Source organism: Leopardus geoffroyi, chromosome A1, assembly GCF_018350155.1.
Source record: "Leopardus geoffroyi isolate Oge1 chromosome A1, O.geoffroyi_Oge1_pat1.0, whole genome shotgun sequence".
Classification (NCBI taxonomy): domain Eukaryota; kingdom Metazoa; phylum Chordata; class Mammalia; order Carnivora; family Felidae; genus Leopardus; species Leopardus geoffroyi.
In genome coordinates, this window is record NC_059326.1 from 21,953,636 (window position 1) to 21,981,458 (window position 27,823).

At 39.5% G+C, this 27,823-nt stretch overlaps 1 protein-coding gene and 1 pseudogene across 7 annotated transcripts in view; both read right to left on the bottom strand.

The window, feature by feature from the left end:
* Positions 1 to 27,823, bottom strand: part of LOC123597101 (histone-lysine N-methyltransferase SETDB2-like) — an 89,443-nt gene that overhangs the window by 22,428 nt on the left and 39,192 nt on the right. For 4 of the 7 annotated variants that reach the window (XM_045475444.1, XM_045475453.1, XM_045475463.1 and 1 more), the window contains 9 exons: positions 23,970 to 24,086; positions 23,060 to 23,229; positions 20,405 to 20,621; positions 19,804 to 19,903; positions 18,322 to 18,415; positions 16,013 to 16,090; positions 15,319 to 15,659; positions 12,763 to 12,851; positions 10,698 to 11,951 (listed from right to left, as the gene is read on the bottom strand). In XM_045475444.1, coding sequence (XP_045331400.1) covers positions 11,834 to 11,951; positions 12,763 to 12,851; positions 15,319 to 15,659; positions 16,013 to 16,090; positions 18,322 to 18,415; positions 19,804 to 19,903; positions 20,405 to 20,621; positions 23,060 to 23,229; positions 23,970 to 24,086 — 1,324 coding nt within the window. In that variant the 3' untranslated portion in view covers positions 10,698 to 11,833. Of the gene's footprint in view, positions 1 to 7,556; positions 7,993 to 10,697; positions 11,952 to 12,762; positions 12,852 to 15,318; positions 15,660 to 16,012; positions 16,091 to 18,321; positions 18,416 to 19,803; positions 19,904 to 20,404; positions 20,622 to 23,059; positions 23,230 to 23,969; positions 24,087 to 27,823 lie in introns of those variants that run through there. The other 3 variants (XM_045475473.1, XM_045475501.1, XM_045475494.1) reach the window with 3 other exon arrangements.
* On the bottom strand, positions 12,860 to 14,072 carry LOC123597235 (annotated as a pseudogene).

A 27,823-nucleotide genomic window follows, 5' to 3' on the forward strand; every position in this document is an offset into this window, starting at 1 on the left:
TGTCAGACTATACTCAAAAATAAATTTTGAGTGAATTAAAGATGTAAATGAGCAATGTGCTATAATTTAAATGCACTTAAATCTAGCATTATAATAAATTAGGAGAGAAAGCTACATAGAGGTAGAAAATTGATTTTTTTTTTTTAAAGAAAGGAATGGAAGAAAGGAGAGGAACTAAGAGAAGGAGAGCTAGGAAGAAAAGGGAAGAATAAACAGAGAGAGAGAAAGAAGCCATCTGTTCTCAAAACCCTACTGGCATGTCAGTGAGAGGTAACCTTCCCATTTGTTTGCTATTCATTTGGCCACAAGCATCCATTTAACAATTTTTTTTTTTTTTTTTTTTTTTTTTTGCCCTTTCCAATGCTCATCCTCTTTTTGATTTGGTTTTCTGTATTAGAACACACTTGTGTTTTTAATCTTCAACTTTTAGTTTTGAAACAAGGACTTACTTTACCATTTAATGATGACGGTTTTAAATTTAGATGAGGTTGAGGCGCCTGGGTGGTTCAGTCGGTTAAGCCTCCAACTTCAGCTCAGGTCATGATCTTGCGGTTTGTGAGTTCAAGCCCTGCGTCAGGCTCTGTGCTGACAGCTCAGAGCCTGGAGCTTGCTTCAGATTCTGTGTCTTCTCCCTCTGCCCCTCCCCTGCTCATGCTCTGTCTCTGTCTCTCAATAATAAATAAATGTTAAAAAAATTAAAAACAAAATAAATTTAGATGAGGTTAACCACTTAAGGGGTTCCTATAAGTTGTTCCTAAAAGTTGTTTTTGTTATTCAAAACAAAACAAAATCTCTGAAATTAGATCTTGCATTTCACAAAATCATAGGACGGCACTTTTTTTAAAAAAGGTTATTTATCTATTTATTTTTATTTTAGATTGAGAGAGTGCAAGCGGGAGGCAGAATGAGAGAGAATCTCAAGCAGGCTCCACACCCAATGCAGAGCTCTATCTCACAACTATGAGATCATGACCTGAGCCAAAATCTAGAGTCAGATGCTCAACTGACTAAGCCACCCAGGTGCCCTTAGAAGACTGTGCTTTGGAGCAGCATTTATCTTACAATCTCCCCCCCCCCCTCCATGTTTATTTATTTATTTTGAGAGAGAGAGAGAGAGAGAAAAAGAGAGAGCGAACGAGCACAGAAAGTGAGTGGGGAAGGGGCAGAGAGAGAGATAGAATCCCAAGCAGGTTCAACGCTGTCAATGTGGAGCCAACACAGGGCTCAATCCCATGAACCATGAGATGACAACCTGAGCTGAACTCAAGAGTCAGAAGCTTAACTGACTGAGCCACCCAGGTGCCCCTCAGATGAGTTTCTTCTTTAATTTCTGTTTCCTGGATTTGGGTCCTAACTACTGAGGATAAAAATATATAGTCCCTCTGCTCCCCACCAATCAAGGAAAAGGGGTTGAGACTGAGAGAAAAACCTCAAATGACTGAGAGAAAACCTCATTTTCATTCATTTCAAACCACCACCAATTTGGGAGCACCTTTGGTAGGAGAGTCATTTTGCTGGGCACTCTAGATGGGTGCTAACAGAAACATAATATGAGCCGCAAATGTGACCTACAGCTAAAAAATTTCTAGGAGCATTGTAAAAAAAAAGCATCAAGAAATGGGTGAAATTAATTTTACCCATTAAATAATGGGTTAATTAATAACACGCTCTATTCAACTAAATGTATGCAAAATATTATCCTTTCAACCTTTAATTGACATAATTAATTCATTCTTTAGTAGTGAGTTTTGAAGCTTGGTGTACTTTGTGCTGAGTGTGTCTTAACTAAATAAGCCACATTTTAAGTGCTCATAGCCATGTGTAGTGAGTGGCTACTGTGGAGAACTGCACAGCAGAGGACACAAAGAAACAGGAGACAGAACTGTTGCCTGAAAGAAGCTAACAAAATAAGGAGATCAAATGCTAATAAGGAAAATAAAATAACAGGATAAATGCCACAAAGGAGTATGATTGCTGAGTGGAAAATACAATACATGCTATGGATCCAGGGGAGTACAGTGCTCCCCTGTGGGGTGGGGTGTTGTCAAGGACATGGGCCTTGAGCTGGTACAACCTGGAGACAGACAGAAAGGGGCCAGGCGGTGGGAGGGACACTGGAGACTATGTAGCGATGTGGGAAAAGGTCAAGAGGTTTGACCAGGGGCCAGAAAACCAGGATCCTGAAGGGGGAGGGAGTCTGTGCAGAGGAAGCTGGAAAAGAATTTGAGAAACAGATGTAGAAGACTGCCAGGAAGGATTTTTAAGCAGGGGAATGACATGATGAAAGCGTTGTTTTAATCAACTGAATTTCAATACAAAAACAAAAACACAACTTGGGGGGGGGGAAGGGTATTACAAAGTTGCCAAATGGAGAGACAATGTGTATGCTTTTCTTGGTCTAAAATAATTCACATTTGGGGCGCCTGGGTGGCGCAGTCGGTTAAGCGTCCGACTTCAGCCAGGTCACGATCTCGCGGTCCGTGAGTTCGAGCCCCGCGTCAGGCTCTGGGTTGATGGCTCAGAGCCTGGAGCCTGTTTCCGATTCTGTGTCTCCCTCTCTCTCTGACCCTCCCCTGTTCATGCTCTGTCTCTCTCTGTCCCAAAAATAAATAAACATTGAAAAAAAAAATTAAAAAAAATAAAATAAAATAAAATAATTCACATTATGGGGGGAAAAAGTTTTAAGCTTGATCTCAATACATGGAGAGAAATACTGTGCTCCAGAGTAGGAAGACGGGACATTATAATCCTGTCAATTCTTTCTCAAATTGTAGGTTTAATGTCATTTCAACTTAAATTCCAAGAAGGTTAAAGAACTTGGGAAAAAAAAAGTTCATTTGGAAGAATAAAAGGGCATGGATGGTGAAGGAAACCTTGAAAAGAAAATACAAGGGTATCTGGCTATCCCATTGAAGACCATACTATAAAGATACAACTAGGACAAAAGAGTAGATGACTATGTCAAAAGAAAGGATACAAAGTATAGAGAGGAGAATATAATCTATAATTATGAATTGAACATATCATAAGGCAATATGTGCATTTCTTTTCTGGCACTGATATCCTCAAGACATTTTCTGTTGGGTTATTCACTATTTTCTTATTGATTTATGAGCCTGTTATGCATTCTTGTTAGTCGTATGTGTGGTCTTTTTTGTTTATAAAATGGACATACAGAATGTTTAAATGTTTTATTTGACAAAAAGGAGATATGACTTAGAAAACACCTCCATAGCTCTATTTTCTTCTAAAATTTTATTTTTATATTAAAATATTAATGTGAAATTTATTGTATCATAAAGTATGAGATGGGGCTCAAACTTATTTTTATAGTGGTTAGCCAGTGATTTAAATCTCCTTTTCATACCTTTAATGATTACATATGTTTGGGTTTGTTCACATACTTCTATTTTGTTCCATTGATCTGTCACTTTCTCTGCCAATACCACACTTTATAATTTTCAGTGTTTTAGAATACATTTTAATATTTGACAACATAATATACCATCCTAGATGGAAAATAAGGAAAAAAAAAACCCAATATTTTATTTACCTCAGGCCCCAAATATACTTTGTTAAATACTATATTCTTTTTAAAAGAACACACAAACTGGATATTAAATTTATAAAGCACAGGCTAAAAAAAAAAAAAGCATCAAATTATTAGTGACAAAATCTGGAATAAAAATCCCTAATAAAATAGTATGATAACATTTGATAGGCATGCAATGCTCCTTGTTGTATAAGAGCTAGGCATTTTCACACAGCATTACCCTTTCCTTGTGCAAATCTGGACTTTTAGACAGGTGCATTGTGCAGGGCTGAGCTGTCAGGCTTTGGATACCTAAGCATGGCCCCCAGTGTTTCCTTTGGGGACTGTCCATCTGAGTTGCATTCCCAAGTCTGCAGGCTTCTAGGGTTTTGGCACCTGGGAATATGGTGGTGGTAGCTACACCATTGCCTTCTGACCTAGAGTTTTGTCACTACAACCCCCAAAGTGGGACACGCAGGCTCCCCCTAATGGCCTTTTCTTGGTAAAACACATCCTCCTCATAGTTTCTTATAAGATCTTGGCTTTTCTAACTTGTCATTCTTCCAGACTGGAGGATGCATGTAACTCTGGAGTTGAGGGGACATCACACTAGAGGCTCTTACATAGACAGGCATCTCTCACTATCTGAATGCTTGCTATGCATTATCCAAAACTCATGGACCAAATAAATACATTTGGATAACTGATAGTCCTCACCTTCTGAATTCAGGAACTGTATAGGTTCAGACAGTGAGGGATAGGTGTATTATGGGAGCTGGGGCATTTTAGGGAAAAGTCCATTGGTCTCCATCAGCAGCTGACACTAAGAACAATGAGGATTGGCAGGGCTCCCCATGGTCCTTCTATTGTGTCTAGCAGGCCTAAGGACTCACAGAGACTGATCTGACAACAATTCCCCAAAAATTAAACTGGTAGTCAAGAAAGGTTCTAAAGAATGAAGCTGCAGAAAAATGACAAGCCAGGAACATATGAACTCTGACTAACTCAAACCAACAGAATGAATCTCTGTCTCTAGGCCCATCTCCATCTGGAAAGGGATTACTAATGCCACAGCCTCTGCAGGGATGTCAGGGGTGTCTTCCAAATGTTCCTTTTCCCAGATATGGTCTTAAAGCCCATTGGACAAGGGAAATCCAGCCAGAGGACAGAATCTGAGGTAGCCAGACTGGATAGCCAAGAAACACGTTTCACCACTAAATGAGTGGATGATGGAATGAGAGTCCCTAATCTTACAATTCCATTTACAATGCCCTTTTGTTATGATTTATGTTCTGGACTGGCAACCGATGTATGGTGCTGGCTTGGAAACTTATTCCTCTTTTCTTCTTTGATCAACTTATCTATTATTGCAGCTTTTTAAGTTCTTCCATTATACATAAGATATGTGGGAGAAGTCAACTTTATCACTGAGTCCCATGACTGCACACCTGTAATGGATAAAGACCAAAACAGAAGAGGAGTGGACATTACCTAGAGGCTTGGTAATGGACTTGGAAACATAAATGTATTTGGGAGAGCCAGAAAGCATTACTGGGGACAGCTTTAGAGTGTATAAACAGGGGGATGCCTGGGGGGCTCAGTCGGTTAAGCATCCAGCTTTGGCTTAGGTCACAATCTCATGGTTTGTGAGTTCGAGCCCCACATCAGGTTAGCTTGAGCCCTGCTTCAGGCCCCACACTGACAGTGCAGAGCTGGTGTGGGATTCTCTCTCTCTCTCCCTCTGCCCCTCATGGGATTCTCTTTCTCCCTCACTCTCTGCCCCTTGCTTGCTTGTGCCCTCTCTCTTTCTCAAAAAAAAAAAAAAAAAGTATAAACTGGAATAAGAATGGGCATGTTGTGGGAAAGGGGTGGCAGACAGCCAAGGTGTAGGATGTTCAGTGGACTTCTCTAAGATATCTATCTCACAATCATACACAGGGATGACCCTCAGCAGGCACATTTGTATTATGTGACTCCATTTCCCTACGCACAGCTGACAGTCCCAGAGGACCTATCTGCCCAACTCTCAGATATACAGAATTCAGAACAGAAGACTTTAGTTCAAACTGGGCTGGTTTCCCTCCTGAGAAAGACATTCCCCATCAGCAACAGAATAGAAGTCAAGCTCAGTGGTACATACAAGCCCACTCATTCCTTCAACAAATTCTTAATAAGAACCTATTAGGCACTACAAATAAAACAGACAATGAGATGAGAGTTTCAACTCTCATGGAACTTTATTCTAGTAGTAGAGACAGACAAGTATTTTTTTTCCTGCTAGTGATAAGTGTTATGAAAAAAACAGAGCAGGGAAAGGAAGTAGAGAGTCATGAGGGAGGTGGGGTGTTCTCTTAAATAGCATGGGCAGGCAAAGCTATGGAGGGACACACTTGAGATTTGAATATGGTGGGGAAGTGAGAAATGTGATGCAAACAGAAAGACCCTGAGGCAGGGACAGATCTGGGGGCTTGGAGGACCCACAAGGCAGTAAGGGGTAGCAAAGTCAGCAAGATGAGCAGGTATGGGATCAGATCAGGACATGGGTTACACTGTAGGCCACGGTAAGAGATTGTTTGGAAGGTAATGAGAGACTGTTGAAGGGCTCTGTGGAGGAGAATCACATTCGCTTTTTTTTCTTAAAGATCATTTTGGCTGTTGTGCAGTCTTGTCTGTATGAGAAGTTGGAGTAGGGGCCAGATCAATAGTCCAGGCAGGAGATGATGGTGGATTGGGCTTGGATGGTAGCGAAGGTGCGAAGCGGTCAGGCTCAAGATCTATTCTGAAAACAGAACTGACTGGTCTAATGCATTACGTGGGAGGTGAGGAAGAAAGAGAGGCATTGAGGGCAGTGCTAACAGTTTTGGCCTGAGAAACTGGATGAATGGAATGCTGGTGGTTGAACAGGTTTGGAATACGTGGATATACGCAGGGAAACAAAAATTCTCTTTGGGATATTCAGTTTGAAATCATTCTAAGCATTGATGAAGTTGGTTATACAAGTCTGGAGTTTGGGGAAAATGTCAGGATGGAATCTCATCTCTAGTAACATTCCATAGGTAACACTAGCTGAATGAAAATATTCAACCACTTGGTTTAGGGTTGCCATGTGACGTTTTGAGGCTGGTGCCTCTTCCTGTCATCACCTTTGTATGGAACACCCTTTCAAACTTTCTACCTCTGGTTGCCTCTTGCCATTTAAAACTAAGGGCATCCTCACCTCCATAAAGCTTTCCCTGAACACCAAGTTGAGTTAGGAACCCCTCATTTGGGCCTCTGTGGTGCTTACTTACCAGGTCATCTTCAAGTTGCCTATTCGATTCTCTAAGCTGGGGTCAGTTTAACTCATCTCTGTATTCCCCAAATCTAGCCCTGAGCCTGGCAGGTGGTAGGAGCTCTACATCTGTTTAAGTGAAGGGAAGGCGCAGACTCAGACCATTGCCTTATTCACAGAGAGGGTTGCTGAGGATCTGAACTACTGAATGAAAAGGAGGAGATGGTTCCAAAGAGTCACATTCTCTGCAAGAACCTTCCCAACCGCTTCCTGAGACCCAGCTAGCCACTTCTCTTCAGGAAGGGGTCCACTCCTGCCTACTTCTCCACTTCTCTGACAACAGTTTTACAGGTGGGTGGAGCTTCGCGTGGAGAATAAGCCCACCAGAATTTATGTCGGTTTCCTCTGATGCCTCCATTCCCAGTAGAGTAGGACAGTAGCATTGGGCTGTCCATCACTAGTGGGAGAAGAAAGCGGGACACAACTCTCCTAAGTGAAGCTCCGGGGCTGAGGTCTGGGCTCAGAGTCCCTGCGGAACTGCCCGAAGGTCTGTTGGAGGTGAACGTAGACAAGCCCGGCAAGTTCGGCAAGTTTGCCAGCGCTGCCTGAGGGGCTAGGATGTGGATCCGGGGGGCCCCCAAGCGGCCGCAACAGTGAGCAGACCCTGGGCCCCGCCCTGTGATTGTGGGACACTGCATCACCCCCCCCATCCACAACTCCATCCCCGCGTGTTCGCGCGCGCACATTACTCACCAGTGGGGTGGGGGAGCTGGTCCGGCGCGTCCTTGGCCGAGGAAGACAACGCTTGCTCCATGGCTGCACCCTCCGTGGCTGTCCAACGGCTGTGCTCCTTGCCTGCACTTCCGGAAGTTCACAGGCAGTTGCAGAGTTTCGTTTTCGTAAAAGCTGTGATGATCCATTTCCCCTGCATAGGGGGAAGTTCTGAGCAAGAGACCGCGTAGAGTTTGCAGACGTAGTTCTCAAATAGGAGCTCGCATCTTATCCAGATCTGGTCTGAATCTGAACTTGCTTTGTTTTGTTTTTAAACTTGCAGGCGTTCCCCACCCTGCCCTGACTTTTCCTCTTCAGATTGGGAGGAAAGATGACCAAAACCCGAGATCAGCTGGAGAAGTGACTGCTCTTCTGTTTCTTTAAAAATTGTGTAACACCAAGTCTGGCCTAAATAGTTATGTCATAAATGTAGGCGGAATTAACAGACTAATTCCAGTTGCAAGTCGCAAGTCTTTATTTAGCACCCATGGGGTACACAGCACCATACAAGACGAGGTTTTCAGTGCATGTGACAAATATACATGTAGAGAACACAAATGCATATAAATTACAGATAAAAAAAATTCTGGAAAAGAAGCATGTCATAGTCGGTGGTTTGCTGAGGAATTAAAGGAAAACTTCTGCAGGTCTTGCATTTTGAGGTTTTAAAGAGAAGAAAGGCAAAATTGGGGACAGCAGAGAAACAATATTTAAAAAGATAACTTGGGACAGTCTTGACAAATACAGAAATGGGTTGCAGAAGAATGGGGCTCCAAGGGGAGATAAAAGCAGACTCTGGCAGCCAAGTTTTTGCCCTTAAATCAGGAGGAGAGACAAGTATTCCTTGACAGGCCAAAAACAGTCCATAACAGACCATTAGAGACTTGGTAGCTCAGCTACCTCATGGTGTGGCACTTGAAGAGCCCTTTCCCCCAGTTTATAATCTCAGCCTTTTTAGTGTTCCACTCTTAAGTTTGAGTAGACTGCCAAGATCACCAACTGAGGAAAGTCTATAACATGAAAGAGAAAGACCAAAGGAAAATATACAGTGAAAACAAATAAACCTTTGAGGTCACAAAATATGCAGGAAGAATATAGATATGAATGTGTGTGCACACACTTAAACCTATATACATGACGCTTTCAAGAAGATTTGATACTGCAACCATGAACCAAAAATAGGATGCTATTAAAGAAAAATTCAGAGGAGAGAGCTCTAGAAATTAAAAATATGAGACCAGAAGGGGAGCCTGGGTGGCTCAGTCTGTTAAGCATCCGACTTTGGCTCAGGTCACGATCTCACGGTTTGTGAGTTCGAGCCCTGAGTCTGCCTCTGTGCTAAAAGCTTGGAGCCTGCAGCCTGTTTCAGATTCTATGTCTCCCTCTCCCTCTCTACCCCTCCCTACTCATGTGCTTGCCCTCTGTCTCAAAAATAAATGAAACATTAAAAAAAAAAAAAAAAAAAAAAAAAAAAAAGAGACCAGAAAAATAAAGCACAATATATCTATGTTGGAAGATTCAGACTGAGGAAATCTCTCAGAAAGTTACAGCAAGAAGACAGCTGAAAATATATTTTGGGGAGCCTGGCTGGCTCAGTTGGAAGAGCATGTGACTCTTGGTCGCAAGTTTGAGTCACACACTGGGTGTAGAGATTACTTAAATAAATTAAAAAAAAAAAAAATGAAACTCTTAAAAAGAGAGAGAAAAGAAAATTAGAAGAGTCAATCCTGGAGGTCTAACATCTGAATAACAAGAATTCTAGAAATAAAGAACAGATTAGGAATCATTAAAGAAATGGTTCAAGATGATTTCCCTGAACTGAAGGACAAAGTTTTCAGATTGAAAGACCCCACCAAGCACCCAGGATGAAAGATGAAAATGCACTTCACCAGAAAGGAACACTGGGACAAAGATAATTCTATCAATTTCAAGAGAGATTAGAACTGGTCATATATATAAAAAATAAGGAACAGAATGACATCTGACTTCAGTAGTCATCCTGGAAGCCAGAAAGAAGACCATTTTAAGACTTCATAGCAGCAGCACTGGAAGCTAGCAGATGCCTTCAATATTGTGTATGGAGGCTACTCAAGAATTCTATACCCTGATAAAATAGCAATCAAGCATACAGGTAAAAATAACATAATCAAACATGCACGGTCTCAAAATATTTACCTCTCGATTTTCCTTTTCAAAAGCAACTAGGAAGAATATGTCCTTCACCAATATGTGGGAATAAACCAAGGAAAAGGGAAATAATGGAATTTAACTGAAAATAGATCTGACATAGACAAAGAGAATCTCTAGGACACTGATGGAAGATGAGAGCTGTGAAGCAGATCAAGATGTTAGGATTTCTGCACACAAGTATTTCCCATACTGATTAAGTATCTTCACTTTCAGTGTACTACCTAAAACATCTTTACTGTGAATAAATGGACTTAACTTTCCTCATCTGTCTGGAGGCTGTTTGTTGGCTTGTAACTTTTGCTCCTCTTCCTAGTTCCTAGGTTTCTCACTCCATAAAACAATTTCAAGTTAAATTTTCATCTAGTTTAATATTTTTAAGAAATTAAATTGGGTCCAAACTTTGAACAGTTTTTTTTTTTTTTTTTTTTTTTTTTAATGTTTATTTACTTTTGAGAGAGAGAGAGCGCGAGTGGGGGAGGTACAGAGAGAGAAGGAGACACAGAATCCGAAGCAGGTTCCAGGCTCTGAGTTGTCAGCTCAGAGCCCTACGTGGGGCTCGAACTCAAGCTGTGAGATCATGACCTGAGCTGAAGTCCTACGCTCAACCGACTGAGCCACCCAGGTGCCCGGAACGGGTTTTTTTTTTTTTTTTTTTTTTTTTTTTAATGTTTATTTTTGAGAGAGAGAGAGAGAGAGCGCGCGCACGAGAGCACTGCAAACTGGGAAGGGGCAGAGAGAGAGACAGAGACAGGCTCATAGCACAGAGCCCAATGCAAACTTACTAAGCATGAGATCATGACCTGAGCTGAAGTCAGATGCTTAACGGACTGATGCACTAGGTGCCCCAAACTTCAAATAGGTTTTTATTTGAACAGTAACCAAACTAAACCCAGAATCAAGTACAAAAGAAAAGAAAAAAAGACATAAAACCTCTCAAAAGCCAGAACTACTTTTAATTACTACTTTTTGAGCTGGTATTCCTGTTCTGGTTCCAAGGGAGAAGCTCCTGGCAGTCAAATGTACATCTTTATTATGCGTAAAATTAGTTTTGACTCTTGGAGATTCCCAGTCCTCTTTCTGCTCCATGATAAGGGCTGGGTAACCCATAGCAGAGTAACTCCCTTTTTCTCAACAATTTGCACATCATACACAGGAGAATTCAAGCAGCTGTTCCAGACTTTACAATTGAGTAGAACTGCCTTGTTTTGTTGTTGCTGTTGGTTTTTTTTTTAAGTGAAATTCTTGCCCAGCACACTCCCTTCTGGCTTAAGACACTAGTTTTCTAAGCTTCGCTAGTTTCTAAGTTTTGTTTTTCTTATGGCTCTCCTCTACTTAGAACAAAAATATTCCAATTCCTCCAGGTTTCTATTCCCTTTGTTTCTTGTCTGTGTTTGTACTGGAGAAGTAAAGAGAACCTATGGAAAAGAAGTTTCCTCTCAAAGTTTGCCAAAACGTTCCCCATAGGAGAGCTTCTCCATCTTAGCACTCAAATGGTTTGAAGGGGCAGAGTTGCAAGGAGCCAGACCGAGCTTCTCCAACTAGTGTTAAAATATTAGAAGTGATATGTATAAAGTTAATTCTTACATATTCCTCAGGCTCTGTTGCCCACCTTATGGCTTATAATGATAAATTATTTGCCAAGAATTAAACAAATTTTGTAAGTAACGATGTGAAATTTGGCCTTTTGGGGGCATAAACTCAAAGATAATAATCACAAAAGTAAATACGATCAACTGAATTCTATTGTGACATTTGTTTCTCCTAATATATAATTTACAAATAAGTTACAAACTGTATAATGGTATTTCATATAAAATATACACTTCCATCCCACTCATGTAAAGTTGAACAGCAGAAAGAATAAAGAGATAGCCTATGTGTATGAAAATGTCCTTATTTTGTTTCTAGCATTTTAAGCCACACAAATGAATTCCTTGACAAGGGTAAACCAAGAGGAATTCTCTTGATGGATCACAACCTAGGTTAATTCCACTGATGACTGAAAGTTTCTTGCATGGCTCTAATTGCACGTGATAAGCTAATTTCTTCAATAGGCATTAGCTACAAATTTATAATATTTTCTTTCTACATTTATTAACCCCACACTGGCAGAGGATTTCTTTCTCAGGCACAGTCCCAGCTTCATACCCATAATCCCATGTGAGTTCTGTTCTTGCTTTCACATACCTAGAAAGTAGAAATGAAAAAAGTAAACAAATTACTCTGAGTAACTACCAAATGAACCAAATTTATTATATCAATTTCTTAGTAACATTATTAAAAATCTCCAACCACCATTCACCAGTTAGGAATGCTCTTTTATTAAGAATAATCATTTGAGTTTTTTTTTAAGATTTTTTTTAAAGTTTATTTATTTATTGAGAGAGTGTGTGAGAGTGCGCGCGAATCAGGGAGGGGCAGAGAGATAGAGAGGGAGAGAGAGAATCCCAAGCAGGCTCTACAATGTGAGGGCAAAACCTGATGAGGGGGTCAAACTCATAAGCCGTGAGATCATGACCTGAGCCGAAGTCAGACACTTAACTGACTGAGCCACCAAGGCATCCTAATCATTCGAGTTTTATTTCAAATCTACTAAAATCCTAAGTAAGAAGAAACTTGTCAATATCCCAAGAAAGGAAGTGTTTTACAAACAGTGGAACCTAGTGACATGAGGAGGTCTGTGGTACAAGGCCTGTGGTGTGATAGTTGGGGGGTAGTTCTGACTTAAAGAACTAGTTAAAGATATTCTATATCACTTATTCCCTGAATTGAGCTGGACAAGACCTGTCATTGTCAGCCCTTTCAGGCATTAATTCTCAAAGGAAATAAGAACTGAAATTTTAGCTGTTTAAAATTTTATTGACTAGGAACAGTTTGGGATAAATGAATATTCTAGGGTACCAGATATTAGGGGCTGTAAGCACATATTTTCTTTTATATTTCCCTATTGTTATTTTTTACAATTTCAAAATTAAATCACATAAAAGAAGTTTCAAACCTGTTGGTGAAGAATGCCACCAATGGAAAATTCCTGTCACGTGTTTCTACAAAAACATTCTGTACCAAAAGATTTGGGCAACAACTATGCTGTTAAAATAAATAAATAAACACAGAGGTTAGATAAAGAGTTTGATACCTCGTTTTTGAAGCATTAGAATATCATTCTGCTTCTAGCACATCTCACTTATTTTCCTTTCTTTGCTTTTGCTAATATGCAAAATATCAGACACTGTAATTTTGTTAATGTTAGGAACCCAATCGGAAAAGCTCTGTTCTGACATTCTTATCCTGCTGGTAGAAATGCAAAATGGTACAAACTGCTATAGAAGATAATTTGTCAATTTTGTCAATATTATAAATGCATTTATCCTTTGATTCAGCAATCCCCTATCTGGGAGTGTATTCTACAGGTACATCTGTACATGTATCTATGTGTAAGATTATTCACTGAGCATTGTTTCTAAAAGTTTAGAAACCCAAATGTCTTATCTAAAGAGGATTGGTTACAAAATAAACTTTGGTATATCCATACTATGGAATCCTATGCAGCTATAAACAAAAACAAACAAAAAGAAAGAGAAGCTCAGTGTACTGATATGGAAAGGTCTCCAGAGTATATTGTTAATTAAAAAAACAAGGCATAGGACAGTGAATATGCTGTTATGTAAGAAAGGGGGAAAATAAGAATATTTATATTTACTTGTATTTCCATAAAAAAAAACACTATAAGAATACATAAGAAAGTAATAAAAATGATTTTGCATATAGAGGGTAGAGTAGGGACAAGGTTAAATGAATGGAGGCATAGTTATTTTTTAGGGTATTTTTTTTTAACAGGACAAAAAAGGTTAATACGAAGAATGTATGTGACCTGAGTTTTACATGATCATCAAACAGACCTTCTAGAAAGGGAACATATGTAAGCAACTGACATCTCTGCTGAATACAACCATTAGTTATCCTTGTTCAAGGCTTCTAACATGATATTATTTTCTCTGATTCCCACCATTCCAATATTGTTCTATTGCCCACTAGCTCCCATCTCCATACATTCATCTATTCCCAGATTCACAAAAAGACCAAATCCCAGCAATTTTCCTTGAATATGTCTGCCACCATTCAACTCCAATGATAACTTCCTGTCCACATTTTTTCAGTTGTGCCAGTAAGCTTTACTCATCGTGCATATATACAGGCTCAGAGTTACCCTGAAACAGAATTCTGTTTGGCTGTATTTATGTATTCTGTATGGCTTTTTATTTATTGATATATTTGCTTTAATTTTATTTCCATTTTAAAATCATGAATGTATTTTCTTTTTTTTTTTTTTTTTTTAAGTTTATTTATTTATTTACTTAGAGAGACAGAGAGCAAACATGCACAAGCAGGGTAAGGGCAGAGAGAGAAGGAGAGAGAGAGCATCCCAAGCAGGCTTTGTACTCTGCACTGAGCCCAACATTGGGCTCAATCTCATGACCATGAGATGAAATCAAGAGTCAGATGCTCAACTGACTGAGCCACCCAGGTGCCCCACAAATGTATTTTCTATATTAAAAAAAAAAAGGAAGGAAGGAAAGAGGGAAGAAAAAGGGGAGAGGAGAGGAGAGGAGAGGAAGACAGATTAATTCTATTTTTCCACAACAAGAGAGTTTTTCCAAAACTCAGGTGGTGTGCTAATTGGGAGAGGTAAAACCAACCATATGGTTCTGGTGCAGCCACTTTCAACACAGCTGACAGGAAATAAAGCCATGACAGTTCTTTGTTGGGGATCCTTCTTTAATGGCCCCTTAGTTATGTTTAATGGCATCTGACATGTTTGGCAACAGTAGAGAAGTAGTCAAAGTGGAATAAAGAACAGCAGTTGGGGACAGAGGAAGAGAAGAACGGATTCTGTTCCTTGTTAACCAAGTATCCTCCTAACTAGGTGAAAAAGAAGCCAAATAAACAGATCACCTAGCAAGGAAAAGGCTATTTTTTAAATGTTTATTTATTTTTGCGAGAGAGAGAAACAGAGCATGAGTGGGGGAGGGGCAGAAAGAGAGGAAGACACAGCATCCAAACAGGCTCCAGGCTCTGAGCTGTCAGCACAGAGCCTGATGCAGGGTTTGAACTCATGAGTTGTGAAATCATGACCTGAGCTAAAGTAGGACGCTAAACAGACTGAGCCACCCAGGCGCCCCCAAAGCTGTTTGTTTTTAAAGATTTGCTGACTTTAGGTTGGGGGGGAGGGGGGGAGCGGATGGGAGGGTGAGGGAGGCTGGGTTGGGCCTGCAGGTCAGACAGGTGCTGAGTATTAAGGAGGGCACTTGTGATGAGTACTGGGTGTTGTATGTCAGTGATGAATCACTAAATTCTACACTTGAGACTAATATTGCATCGTATGTTAATTGGAATTTAAATAAAAACTTGAAAAATAAAAAAGATTTTCTGACTGCAGAATCTTATTCTCTTTTGATGGCAGGTCAATTACATATGACTGCACATAAATTTCAAACCATTCAAAAAAGCATAGAAAAAGAAGTTGTTTAGAAATGTGATCAGCCCATATACTCACATTAAGGAAGCGGCCCACATTTCCTTCTTTTGTGGCATCCAATAAAAACACATTCCCTTTATTGAACTTCTTTAGAGAATCAGGTGAAGTGTTCTTGGTTTCGCTTGGGAACTCTTTATCACAAAAGACCTGCTGGTTTTGAAATGCTGGAGATCTTTCCCCTTGGGGCTTTTGTATTTGAGACTTGAATTCCTTTATAATATTCTGTTTATCCAGTGGGGTTGCTTGGTTACATCTTCCCCCTGATGGTATTTCTTCTCTACATTTGGTTATATCTATCACATCTGATTCAATCAGCAGACTGTTTTCAGTGTCTTGAACTTGGTAAGAGCTTGAATCCTCTAAGAAACATTTTAGAAGGAAGTGTCAGCAAATATACTTGGTTAAGCAACAGTCCTGAGATTAACATACTAATTAAATGCTGGCTGCTTTAATTATCTCTAATTCTTACAATGTATGAAGATAGATAGTACTCCAATTTTACAAATGAAACGTTGAGCCTCTGAGAGGGTAAGAGATTCACCTGACTGGCAATAACAATGAGAAGTGGGGTAAGAAACCAAGAACTGTCTCAAATATTTGAGAAATGTCTAGCTCCAAGTCTGCCTTCTTTATACTACCTTTTTATGAATGTACTGCTTGCCTCCTGTTACTATTACTGTATTTAATCTCTACTACTCATAAACTGACTTACCTCTCTTCAACTCTAGAATCTCCGTTTCCATATATTCTAAACACCTGTAACAGTGGGTGTTTAGGGAGTATTCTAGGCCTGTAGGACAACAATGAAAAGCCTGAGAAGACCTGCTGGCATTACCCTCTACAAGTCCCAAGAGCAATAACTGTATTGTGTATTGTGTACACATTAGTGTTTGGTGGTTCTGCTACATGACCACTCAATAGTTACACATTTTTAAGCAATAATACCTTAGAGTAAGATATGCTGCCTTAATCATTTTTTATCCAATAATGGAAATATTTTTTTAGAATATTCAAAAGTATGAATCCTTGTCAAACAGAATAAGTAAAAATCATTTATTCTTTAAAAGTTACTGTGTCACCTAACTCAGTGGCACAAATTGTTTCTTTTAATGGTTTTGATTTAATCATTATTGTTACTGGCTGCTGTTCCTACATGTTCTCATATTTTAATCATAGGTTCCATGTGAACCATAATAGTACATAAATGATTTTTATAGTGCCTGCTATATATTAACATTATAGCAATCAATGAAAATAACAAAAGAACCAAAGTAGTAGTATTCATTATGGCTCACAGGCATGGAATGGTGAAGGAAACCAGAATATGTCATCCCAAAATAGGCTTCTTTGACATAAGATTATTTTAGACTAACAGCGATTAAGCAGCATATGCAGGAAAAGCTCATTTCCCTCCCCTTATCTGTTTAAAAGCAGTACATAAATTTACAAAGGTGTCCCTCCTCCTACTAGGAAGGACAAAAGTTAGTGACAAGAGACAACTTTACACTTTCATCAGCCTGGAAACCAAACCAGTGGAATCTACATAACAAACTTTACTAACTAGCCTTTATCCACTATTGGTTTCTCACATATTTACCTTCCCACAACTTGCTGCCACTAGAGACTCAAGGTCCTTTTCATTTGTCCTGTCACCCTTCTAAAAATTTATTGCTGTTGTTTTTTGAGAGAGAGAGAGAGAGAGAGAGAGAGAGAAAACACAACCAGGGGAGGGGCAGAGAGAGAATCTTCAGCAGGTTCCATGCCCAGCGTGGAGCCCAATGTGGGGCTCGGTCTCACAACCATGAGATAGATCATGACCTCAGCAGAAATCATGAGTCGGACGCTTGACTGAACCACCCAGGTGCCCCTAAAAATTTACTGTTCTTTGGCTAAGATGCTAGATAAGCCACAGTTCTAAGCTACTTCTTTGTTACTCATCTCTAAGTACTCCCAGGTGTTATATGTATGATACACACAGTAATAGTGATACATGGCAATAAATTTCTGCTTGCTTTTCTCGTCAATCTAATTTACAAGGCTTCACGCAGCTAACCTAAAATGGGTAGAAGAGATTTTCCTCCCCTACAATTATAGAATAATTATAATACATAAATATCCTTTGTGATAGACCTTTTCTGTCAAGCAGCTGCCTCGCTCCCTACTCCCAATCTCCATCCTTTAAGACCAGGTTAGGAGTTGGGGATACAGATGCAAGGAAGCTCAAAGAAAGAAGAGGCAATGGCTGGTTATTTAAAAAGGGTCATCTTTCAGCAGTATCTCTCTGTGAGGGAGATAGTGAAATGCAAAAGTACCAAAATCCAGGTCTGTCAAGTTGTAACATGAAATCCGGCAAGAATGGTAACATTCAAAGACAAGCACTCAGAATAGCAGTATTTTTGCTTTTTGCTGAGCATCTCTGCAGCAGTGTTGGGTGGAGTACTGTAGAATGATGTATCTTTATTGTTAAAGAGTTAGGAAATGGCAGCTTTGGACAATGCTTCCAAAACCAAAGATAACACTGTGGACTACGTAACTCAGAGTTGTCTCTACCCCACTCCTTCCTGCCATGCCTCAGATCACTGTTGGCATACAGACTAGAGGTTGGCAAACTTCTTCTGCAAGGGGACGGAGAGCAAGTATTTTAGGCTTTGTGGACCATATGGTCTCTGTCCTGACTATTCAGCAATGCTGACATAAATCATCAGAGACAATATATAAATTAATGAGTGTGGCTATGCTCCAACAGAAGTTTTTATGGACTCCAGAATTATAATTCCATATAATTTTTGAGTGTCACAAAGTATTATTCCTCATTTTTTCCTAGTTATTTAAAAATGTAAAACTTATCATAGCTCATGGGCCATACATAAACAGATGGTGGGCCAGATTTGGTCCACAAATTGTAGTTTGCCAACCTCTGAATGCAGCTTGTTTAAGTCTGAGAAAATGAGCCACAGGTATTGAGCAGGACAGACAAAACAGCAGAAGAGGCAGGCAATCACAGAGTGAAACAAAGCCTACTTTTCATCTCCTTGGCTTTGGAGTTCAGATGTACTTGGGTCGGTTTAAATCCATCATTATCTTCTGAGGTGACAGACTCTGAGGAAGTAAATCCCTTAAAAGAGAACAGGGAAGATGTCTTTACTTTCTAGCTCAGGAAAAAGAATTTAATTTAGCAGTTAGCCCACTTTCATCAAGTGTCAATCTTCATAGGCCGTAGCTACCAGATTAGTTTTGAAAGCTTCAAAGCTGATATCATAAGGAATCTCTGGAGTGATGGCGCCCTTTTGGCCGTGTTCTGCTTCTAGGCACTTTAGTAAACCACAGCTATAAAGACTTTATCAAGACTGTTAAGACATTCTTTAGGCATTAAAATTTAAAATAAAAGTCTAATACATCCATCTGTATCCCTCAATTCTGATACCAGATTTGGCTTCAACCGTAAGATGTGCAAAGACAAAAACACACTTTGGCTAGTTTTTACTTCAAAGAGAAGGTTAAGGGAGTTGCCTATCTTTATGAGTTGTAGACACTGCAACCACTTCATATGGTAAGGGTAGCTTTTAAAAAGGGCATATACTTAACACCATGCTTGGCACTGAACTAACTGTTCAATAAATGTTGACCATTATTAATTATTCAAGTTACTTAAAGGGTCAACATTTATTGAGCACTTGGGTGTCAGGCATTGTGCTACACAAAGTATCTGATGTTTATCTCATTTAATCCTCTTAACTCTGAGATCATTTTACAAATAAAGGAACGTAGACTTGGAGAGATCACCCAGGTAGTAAGAAACAGAGCTGGAGGTCAAACCCAGGTCCATGTAGCCTGATGGCCCAACTTTTTCATAATTTTGTGATCCCGAGGAGGTATTTACTGTACATTACTAGGGCAGAAGATAAATATCTGCACACCACCTAGGGCGGAGTTTTTACTTTTCATCAACAAGCCATACTATGAACTACCATTATGTCTTCCTGTTCTTTTTCCGGTATCTTTCTTTGCTTTCAGGTTATACTCTCTGACTAGTTATTCTTCTCAGTACAGACTGAAAAGCGTACCTTTAGAGGCTATCATGGAAAATGGTGCTTTCTGGAAGATTCTTTTACTAGGCTGTGCCTCTTCTTTCTCTTACATCTTACAACCTTATCTCCTAAGCCTACTGTATCTTTTTTCTTATTATGTATCACTATCAACTCTGGAACACTTTAACTTTTCCTACGAATTCTCAGAACTGGATAGCTCTCAGTCTCGGTGGAATACACTGTCAGATCATGACCAATCCTCTCCTTATGTATCTAAGTTGGGAACATGCCAATCCACCATGGAGGACACTAATAAAGCACGGTCTTAACATTTCAAGAGTACGCCCATTCCAAAATAATAAAAGAAAACCTACACATTAAATAACACAAACAATTGGAACTAAGTAAAAGACAGAAAGATGAGATAATAGTTAATATTCTCAGAAGGGCCCCATCTACATTTTGCAGTTTTTACCATTTTTTTCCCATTGCGTTGAATAATGGCTGTCTTGGCTTTAGGACTTCTAATGACTGAATGATACTGAATTCTTGAAATATTGTTACATTTCATTTCTCTGAAGAGGAAAAAAAAGTTATTCTATATATCACTAAAAATTCTCTTTATTGGACTTTGAAATACAGATATCACTGTTACATAAATATCCATTAGAAATTAATCTAATAACATCTACAGATAGCCCCCACTAAAGAAAGAAACATATTTTAAAGTCAATCATATTTGAAGTACATTAAAAAAAAGAATCCATGAAAAGCTTTGCACATAAGTTGATAGAAAATACAAAGGACTGCAAAAGTTATGACATCCATAAAGACTCTGATTAAAGTCATAAATTTTTTAAAGGTAAAACTCCAGAAATGGAACACTGAGGAAAAAAGTATGTTGGCTAGATTTTAAAATCTAAGTGTTCTAGATTTCTCTGTGTTAAACTTGTAACTGTGAAGCAAGTTGATATACAGGAGATACACAGGAGTAGGGGTAAAGTAAGACACAAAGAGAACCACGCTTGATCAATAATACAGATCAATCCTGATTAGGTTTCTAAGATTTTACTTACGTAACAGGTTCTTTTAAATTATTACGGGATGTAGGTGGACACTCCTCAGTCTCAGCACTTCTATGTGTTTCCAGGTCTAATGGGATAACTTCTACCTCACAATCTGCAACTTCTATTTTCCTCTTTTTTGAAAACATATTTTTCATAATATTCTCTTCCTTTCCATTTTCATCAGTAGGATCAGGTTTCCCAGTGTTAGATCTGCTTAGTAATCTTCCTAAAAGAAAAAAGGGTTTAATGAGACGAAAGATAATTGCTAAGCAACAAAAGAGCATCTCTATTCTGCTCCATTACTAAAGAATCCTGTGAAATATCCTTTATTTCTAGAATGAAAATAAACACATTAACTAATCCTAGAAAACTCTTGTAAGAAATAATAAACAAAGGACCAGTGAGAGATTTCTTATCTTCCAGGATATGAAAAAACATTGGCCATCTAAAAAAAGCATTGTCTGTTCTGGTATAACGTGAAAGAGAATAGATTTAGCTACAATAATATAAAACAAAAATATAGATCAGAAAGCATTCTAGAAAATTAGAGAGGTGAACTCCAGTCTTAAGATTACAGCTTTTATGGGGCACCTGGGTGGCTCAGTTGGTTAAGCATCCAATCTCGGCTCAAGTCATGAGCTCATGGTTAGTGGGTTTCAGGCCCACATGGGGCTCTCTGCTGTCACCACAGAGCCCTCTTTGCATCCTCTGTCCCCCTTTTTTCTCTGCCCCTCCCCCACTCATTCTCTCTCCTTCTCTCTCAAAAATAAACATTTAAAGAAAAAGAGTATAGCTTTTGTGTCTAGTTAAAAATGCTGTATCAGCTAAAACGTATATTCTTTTTATAAAGTGACCTATTTAAATCTGAGGTGATATGCACCTATTATTCTCATATTAAGTTCTAGTATAATATTAAAATCTTCAAGTTTATGCATTTTCTTGTAAGGGACTCAAAATTATACTTACCAAGTCAAAATTAGCAGCCGGATAAGAGAGATACCTTAGGTACATTTTCTAGTAATGCAGATAAAGCCAATGATATTTCCTGGACACCATGTGGCATCTTATAAGGCAGCTAACTTTCATCAGAGTTATTTTGAGAAATATGAGAGACAAATGTGGAGGTAAATTGTGTAGGATGTGTTTCTGTAAGAGGTATGTGACAGGGATCCAAGTGTGACTGTTATGAATTATAATAATTCTTGCCCTCACTGAAGTGAACCTGGAATTTCAGATGAGAAGGGCTGCTCTGGTCCCTGCTGCCTTAATGTCAAGACTCAGTCTAGGACATTTCCTTTAGACTGGCTCCAGAGTTATGTTCCCTCAACCTTTCTCATTTCATGGTACACATAGGAAGTGAGGATTTTTGCCTGATACTCTGGGGTAAATGGCTGACACTACTGGAGACTGGTGTTTCTGGCCTGGCGGCTGTGACCAGAAAGAATCAGTAACTGCACAGGTGTGCCCGGGTGGCTCAGTTGGTTAAGTGTCTGACTTCGGCTCAGGTCATAATCTTGCGGTTCATGAGCCTGCGTCAGGCTCTGTGCTGACAGCTTGGAGCCTGGGGCCTGCTTCAGATTCTGTGCCTCCCTCTCCCTCTGCCCCTCCCCTGTTTGTGTGCGCTCTCTCTCTCTCTCTCACTCGCTCTCTCTCAAAAATAAATAAACATTAAAAAAAATCATTAACTGAACAACTATGATACACCAGTTGGGAAGTTTTGCTCAGAGTGTGGGCAACTCTCTCGAGTCCCTGAAATGGAGTGAGCTGCTTAAAGTCACTGCCTGAATCATCCTGTGCAAGTATTTATTACAGACTTAACTTGTTACATTCTAACAGCCCAAGTCATTGAGCAAGACAGTCTTTGATTGATAATCTTTACCTTAGCAAATCAGTTATGCAGTTTTCTTTTTTTTTTTTTTTTTTTAATGTTTATTTATTTTGAGAGAGAATGGAAGAGGGGCAGAGAGAGGGAAAAAGAGAATCCCAAGTAAGCTCTGTAGTGTCAGCTCAGAGCCCAATGCAGGCTTGTTCGCACAACCACAAGATCACAACCTGAGCCAATATCAAGAGGTGGACGCTCAACTGACTGAGCCACCCAGGCACCCCCACCCGAGTCATGTAGTTTTCTTTTTTTTTTTTTAAGTTTATTTATTTATTTTGAGAGACAGAGACAGTGTGAGTGGGGGAAGGGCAGAGAGAGCGGGAGACAGAAGAGAATCCTAAGCAGGCTCCATGCTGTCAGCTCAGAGACTGACCTGGGGCTCGAACTCACAAAACTACGGGACCATGACCTGAGCCCAAACCAAGAGTCAGATGTTTAACCGACTGAGTAACCCAGGCACCCCTAGTTTTCTTATTCAAAAAGACTTCTAACCTTACCACAAAGCATCTGTAGCTATCATGGAGACCAAAAAAAAAAAAAAAAAAGCCTCACACAATAATCCAAGTTTTATCTCTGAGCCTTTCTTTTCTGGAACATCCAGTGTTTCCTAGAACATGTCATCCCTTCAGTGCTCAATCTCCCAGTTACTTGTCCCCTCTATTATGCTCCTCCTATATATTGTTGCTCCTGTCCTTGCTATAAGATCTCAATGGCCCTGGCTAGTAAAAGAGATTCAGAAATGTGGATCTTACTATAATTTGAATAATTAACCTTTGCTTTACCTGAATAAATGCAAACAAATGTCCCTCTGTCAATGTCATCTAGGCAGCGTACTCCCCATCCCTTCTTTTCAGTTTTGAACACCTGTAGCCTCACTTGAGGTCCATGCTGCACAACTCGGTTTTGACACATTTGTCGATTACACTTGCACAACAGGCTGCATTCATAAATGCTGTCAATAAAATATGCAAGAGAAAATCAATCAGATATCCAAATTAAAAGCAAAATCAGTTTATACCACTACCTCACCAATAATTACCAAGGGAGGCAGACTAAGTGTGAAGGCTCCTAAAGCTAGACTGCCTGGATTCTCATCATAGCTCCAGCCATCTACTATACTAACTGTGTGGCTTGGATGAGTTATTTAACCTCTGTGCTTCAATTTTCCATTTTTAAAAGTGGGGATATATGATAGTACCTGTCTTATAGGACTGTTTCATAATTTAATGGGTATTTACAAGGTGCTTAAGGCAATGTCTGGCACATAATAAATGTTAGCTTTAAAAAAACTGTTTAGAAATGTCTGGGAAGGGAATGTCTAGGAAGAAAGATTTTCTGTTTCTATGTGTTTTTTAATAACATCACTCTTGAAAGTTTGAAAACTCCCAATTTTTAAATGAGCTTTGTAAACTATACTTCTTAATGAAGAAATGGCTGCCCAAAGCAGGCTAACCCTAGAGGGGAACAGCCACCTCAAAGCAAACATTTAAGTATGTTCTGTGTGGTACATGAGTGTTCTCTGACTTCCATTTCCAAGAACAATATATAAATTTGTTTTTTTATTCCTTAATATATAGATTTCTGGTATAAAAATTAATATTTAATGATATCTATAAGACTATAGATCACAATAGTAAAGTACCCACCTTCAAAAATACAAACACCCTGCAACAAATCCTCAAGGTATCTTACCCAGTAGGTATTTGTCTCTGTAGTCTTTTATATTTATATCCAGTGGTTATTTTATTACTCGACAAGGGGCAAGTCTTGGCATTCCTTGCTGTCAACTGAAGACATGCACATTTTGTTCTAAAAGGAAGGCAATGGATGGAGAAGTTAGAATAAAAAAGCACCAACTTGAGTAATGAGAGTCTTCTTAAAAGTGTAAATGATAGGGGTGCTGTGGTGGCTCAGTCAGTTGAGTGTCTAACTCTTGGTTTTAGCTCAGGTCATGATATCACGGTTCATGGGCAAGCCCCACATGGGGCTCTGTGCTGACAGTGCAGAGCCTGCTTGGGATTCTGTCTCCTTCTCTCTCTGCCCCTCCCCTGCTTGTGATCTCTCTCAAAAATAAATAAACATTAAAAACTGTAAATGACAGTAAAGGATGTAATTGTATTTAGAATAGTCATTTGGCTCATGGACAGCTGGACTTCTTCCCTAAATAGATTTCTTTAAAAGACAAAAACTAAGAGGAATTTATAAATAATTCTAAATAATATAAATAATTCTAAACTACCCTATCCCTGTATTTGTTCATGAAATACATACTTAACTCTATGAGTTTTAGTTTTGTTTTTTTTTTTAACGTTTATTTATTTTTGAGACAGAGAGAGACAGAGCATGAATGGGGGAGGACCAGAGAGAGGGAGACACAGAATCTGAAACAAGCTTCAGACTCTGAGCTGTCAGCACAGAGCCCGACGCGGGGCTCGAACTCACAGACCGCGAGATCATGACCTGAGCTGAAGTCGGCCGCCTAACTGACTGAGCCACCCAGGCGCCCCATAGTTTTAGTTTTTTTTAAATGAATTCCTTTCATTTCCTATTCAGCAGAAGCTAGTTTGTGAAAATTCTCCTAGCTCCCCTCTCCTACAATGGATAAACTTATGTGCGAAAGGGCATAGGTAGTTTTGCAGACATCTTAAATTATCTCTCCTTCCAATTACATGAAAACAATTGGGGAGATTGATGCTGGCCATCTGGCTACTATAATCTGCTTTTCATAATGTTGCTAAAGCAGACAACATACAACCATAGATTTCTCTCATGCAAGATGGCAATGTAGAAAGACCTCCTCCATAGACACACCAGATCTACCTATTTGTAAAGCAATGCTTCGGGAAGAACTGAAGGCTGACTGAACAGCTTCTTCACAACAAAAGATAGACCATGTACAGAATGGCAAGAGAGACAGAGACACTGTAATGAAGGGAACCCCCACCACCTCTGACACCGCAAACTGCAGTGGGGAAGGACTGGTGAGCAGATTTATCTGCCCTGGGGCACAGAAAAAAAGAAATGACAACTAGAATACAAAGGAACTGGCCTTAGAACCCTGTTGATTGGCAGGGGAGCTGCTGCAACTCTCTGAGTTAGAGGGGCTGGCAAGTGCCCCATTTTACGTTTCCTCTGCACCTTAATAGCACAAATGAGAGTAGAGTCTGGGAGCCCTAATTGGACTATCACCATACCAAGCCTCAGATGCCTTGAAGCACAGAAAAAAAGCTGCATTTTCAAAGAACAACTAGGACATAAAAGACTCAGCCCTAAAACTATGCAAAATGGCAGGGAAGCTGCTGAAACCCTCTCAGAGTCAGAGAGGCTGGTGAACACCACAGGTGATATTCCCCCTCCACCCTGACAGTGCAGACAGGACAAGGGTCCAGGTACCTTAGCGGACCTACCACTGCAGTGAGCCCTGGGACCCTACCCCACACCAGCCCTAGCCATCCCATTAAAGCGGCCCCAGTGCAGCACACACCAGATACCTCTGGTCAGCATTCACTATAGCTGCAGACATCTCTTCAAGGTGACACAGGTGCAAAGTACCCTGGAAGACTCCAGGCTCACACTACTCTGGCTTCAGATGACATGTTAGCATATCCCTGGTACACAGTATCCTAGGACCTCCTGACCCATTTCCTGACTCAGCCCTAGCCACCCTGCCAGGGCCCCCTGAATAAAGAACTATGGGACCTTTGGCTTAACACCCATTCAAGCTTAAGCTGTCTTCCCAAGGTACCCTCTCTGTGAAGAACCCTGGGACCATCCCAGACAATGTCCACTTCAGCGTCAGCTGTCTGGCCAATGTGCAATCTATGCTGAGAGCCCTAGGACTGCTCCATCCCACACCAACTTCATCTCCAGGCATCCCACCAGGACAGTGTCAGCATGGAGTCCTCTGTCCCACAGCCCACAAGAGCCACAGATCCAGCCAGTCAAAGTCACTTAGGCACACAGTCTCCACAGACATAATCACACACAAGATCATTACTTCCTGTTTAGGAGAAGTTAACAATTATACCTAATTCAACAGAAACAAAGACAGAAAGTCAAGTAAAATGAGGAGACAGGAATATGCTCCAAACAAAAAAACTACACAAAACCTCAGAAAATAAGCTAAATGAAATGGAGATAAGCAATATGTTTGATAGAGAGTTCACAGTAATGATCATGAAGACATTTACCAAACTGTAGAAAAGATTGGATGAACTCAGTGAAAACTTCAACAAAGAAGATAGAAATTATGAAAAAGAACCAATCAGAGTTGATGACTATAACTGAAATGAAAAATATACTAGAGGGAATCAACAGATTTAAAGATGCAGAAGAACATATTAGCAATCTGAAAGATTGGGTAATAGAGTACCCAAGCTGAATAATGATAAGAAAACACAAGTTAAAAAAAAAAAATGAGGATAGGTTAAGGGATCTCTTGGACAATATCAAGTGAGCAAACATTTGTACTACAGGGGTCCTGGAAGTAGAAGAGATAAAGGGGTAGAAAACTTATTTGAAGAAATAATAGCTGAATATTTACCTAACCCAGGAAAGAAACAGACATCCAGGTTCAGGAAGCACAGAAAGTTTCAAACAAGATGAATCCACAGAGGTCCACACCATGATACATAATAATTAAAACGTTAAAGATTAAAGATAAGGATAGAATTTTAAAAGCAGCAAAAGAGAAGCAACTAATAACATTTAAGGACAAACCCATAAAGCTATCAGCTGGTTTTTCAGCATAAACTTTGCAGGCCAGAAGGGAGTGGGCATGATATAGTCAAACTACTGAAAGGAAAAAAAAAATCTACAACCAAGAATATTCTATTTGGCAAGATTATCATTCATAATTCAAGGAGACATAAAGACTTTCCCAGACAAACAAGTTAAAAGGTTCATCATTACCAGATTGTCCTTACAAGAAATGTTAAAATGGAACACAAAAGGCCATAATTAGAAGAAAATTATGAAAGGGAAGAGGACTCACAAAATTAAAAGATATAAAATATGACAATATAGATATAAAATGTGGGAGGGGGGAGTTAAAATGAAGAAGTTCCTTTAGACTGTGTTTAACCTTAAGTGACCATCAGCTTAATACAGACTACTCTATACTTAGGATGTTATATATAAACCTCACAGTAACCAAAAACCTGTAATAGAGATACAAAAGAAAGCCAAGCCTAATACTAAAGAAAGTAATCAATCTTAAGGAATGAGAACAAGAAAGGAATGGAGAACTACAGATATGTCCAGAAAACAATTAACAAAATGGCAATTAGCACACACTTATCAATAATTATGTTAAATGTAAATGGACTAAATGCTTCAATCAAAAGACATAGGGTGACAGAATGGATTTAAAAACAAAAACAAAGACTCATCTACGTGCTGCTTACAAGAGACTCTCTTCAGACCTAAAGACACAGACTGAAAGTGAAAAGATGGGAAATGATATTCCATGCAAATGGAAGTGGGAAAAAAACAACCTGTGGTAGCAGTATTATATTGGACAAAATGGACTTCAAAACAAAGATTGT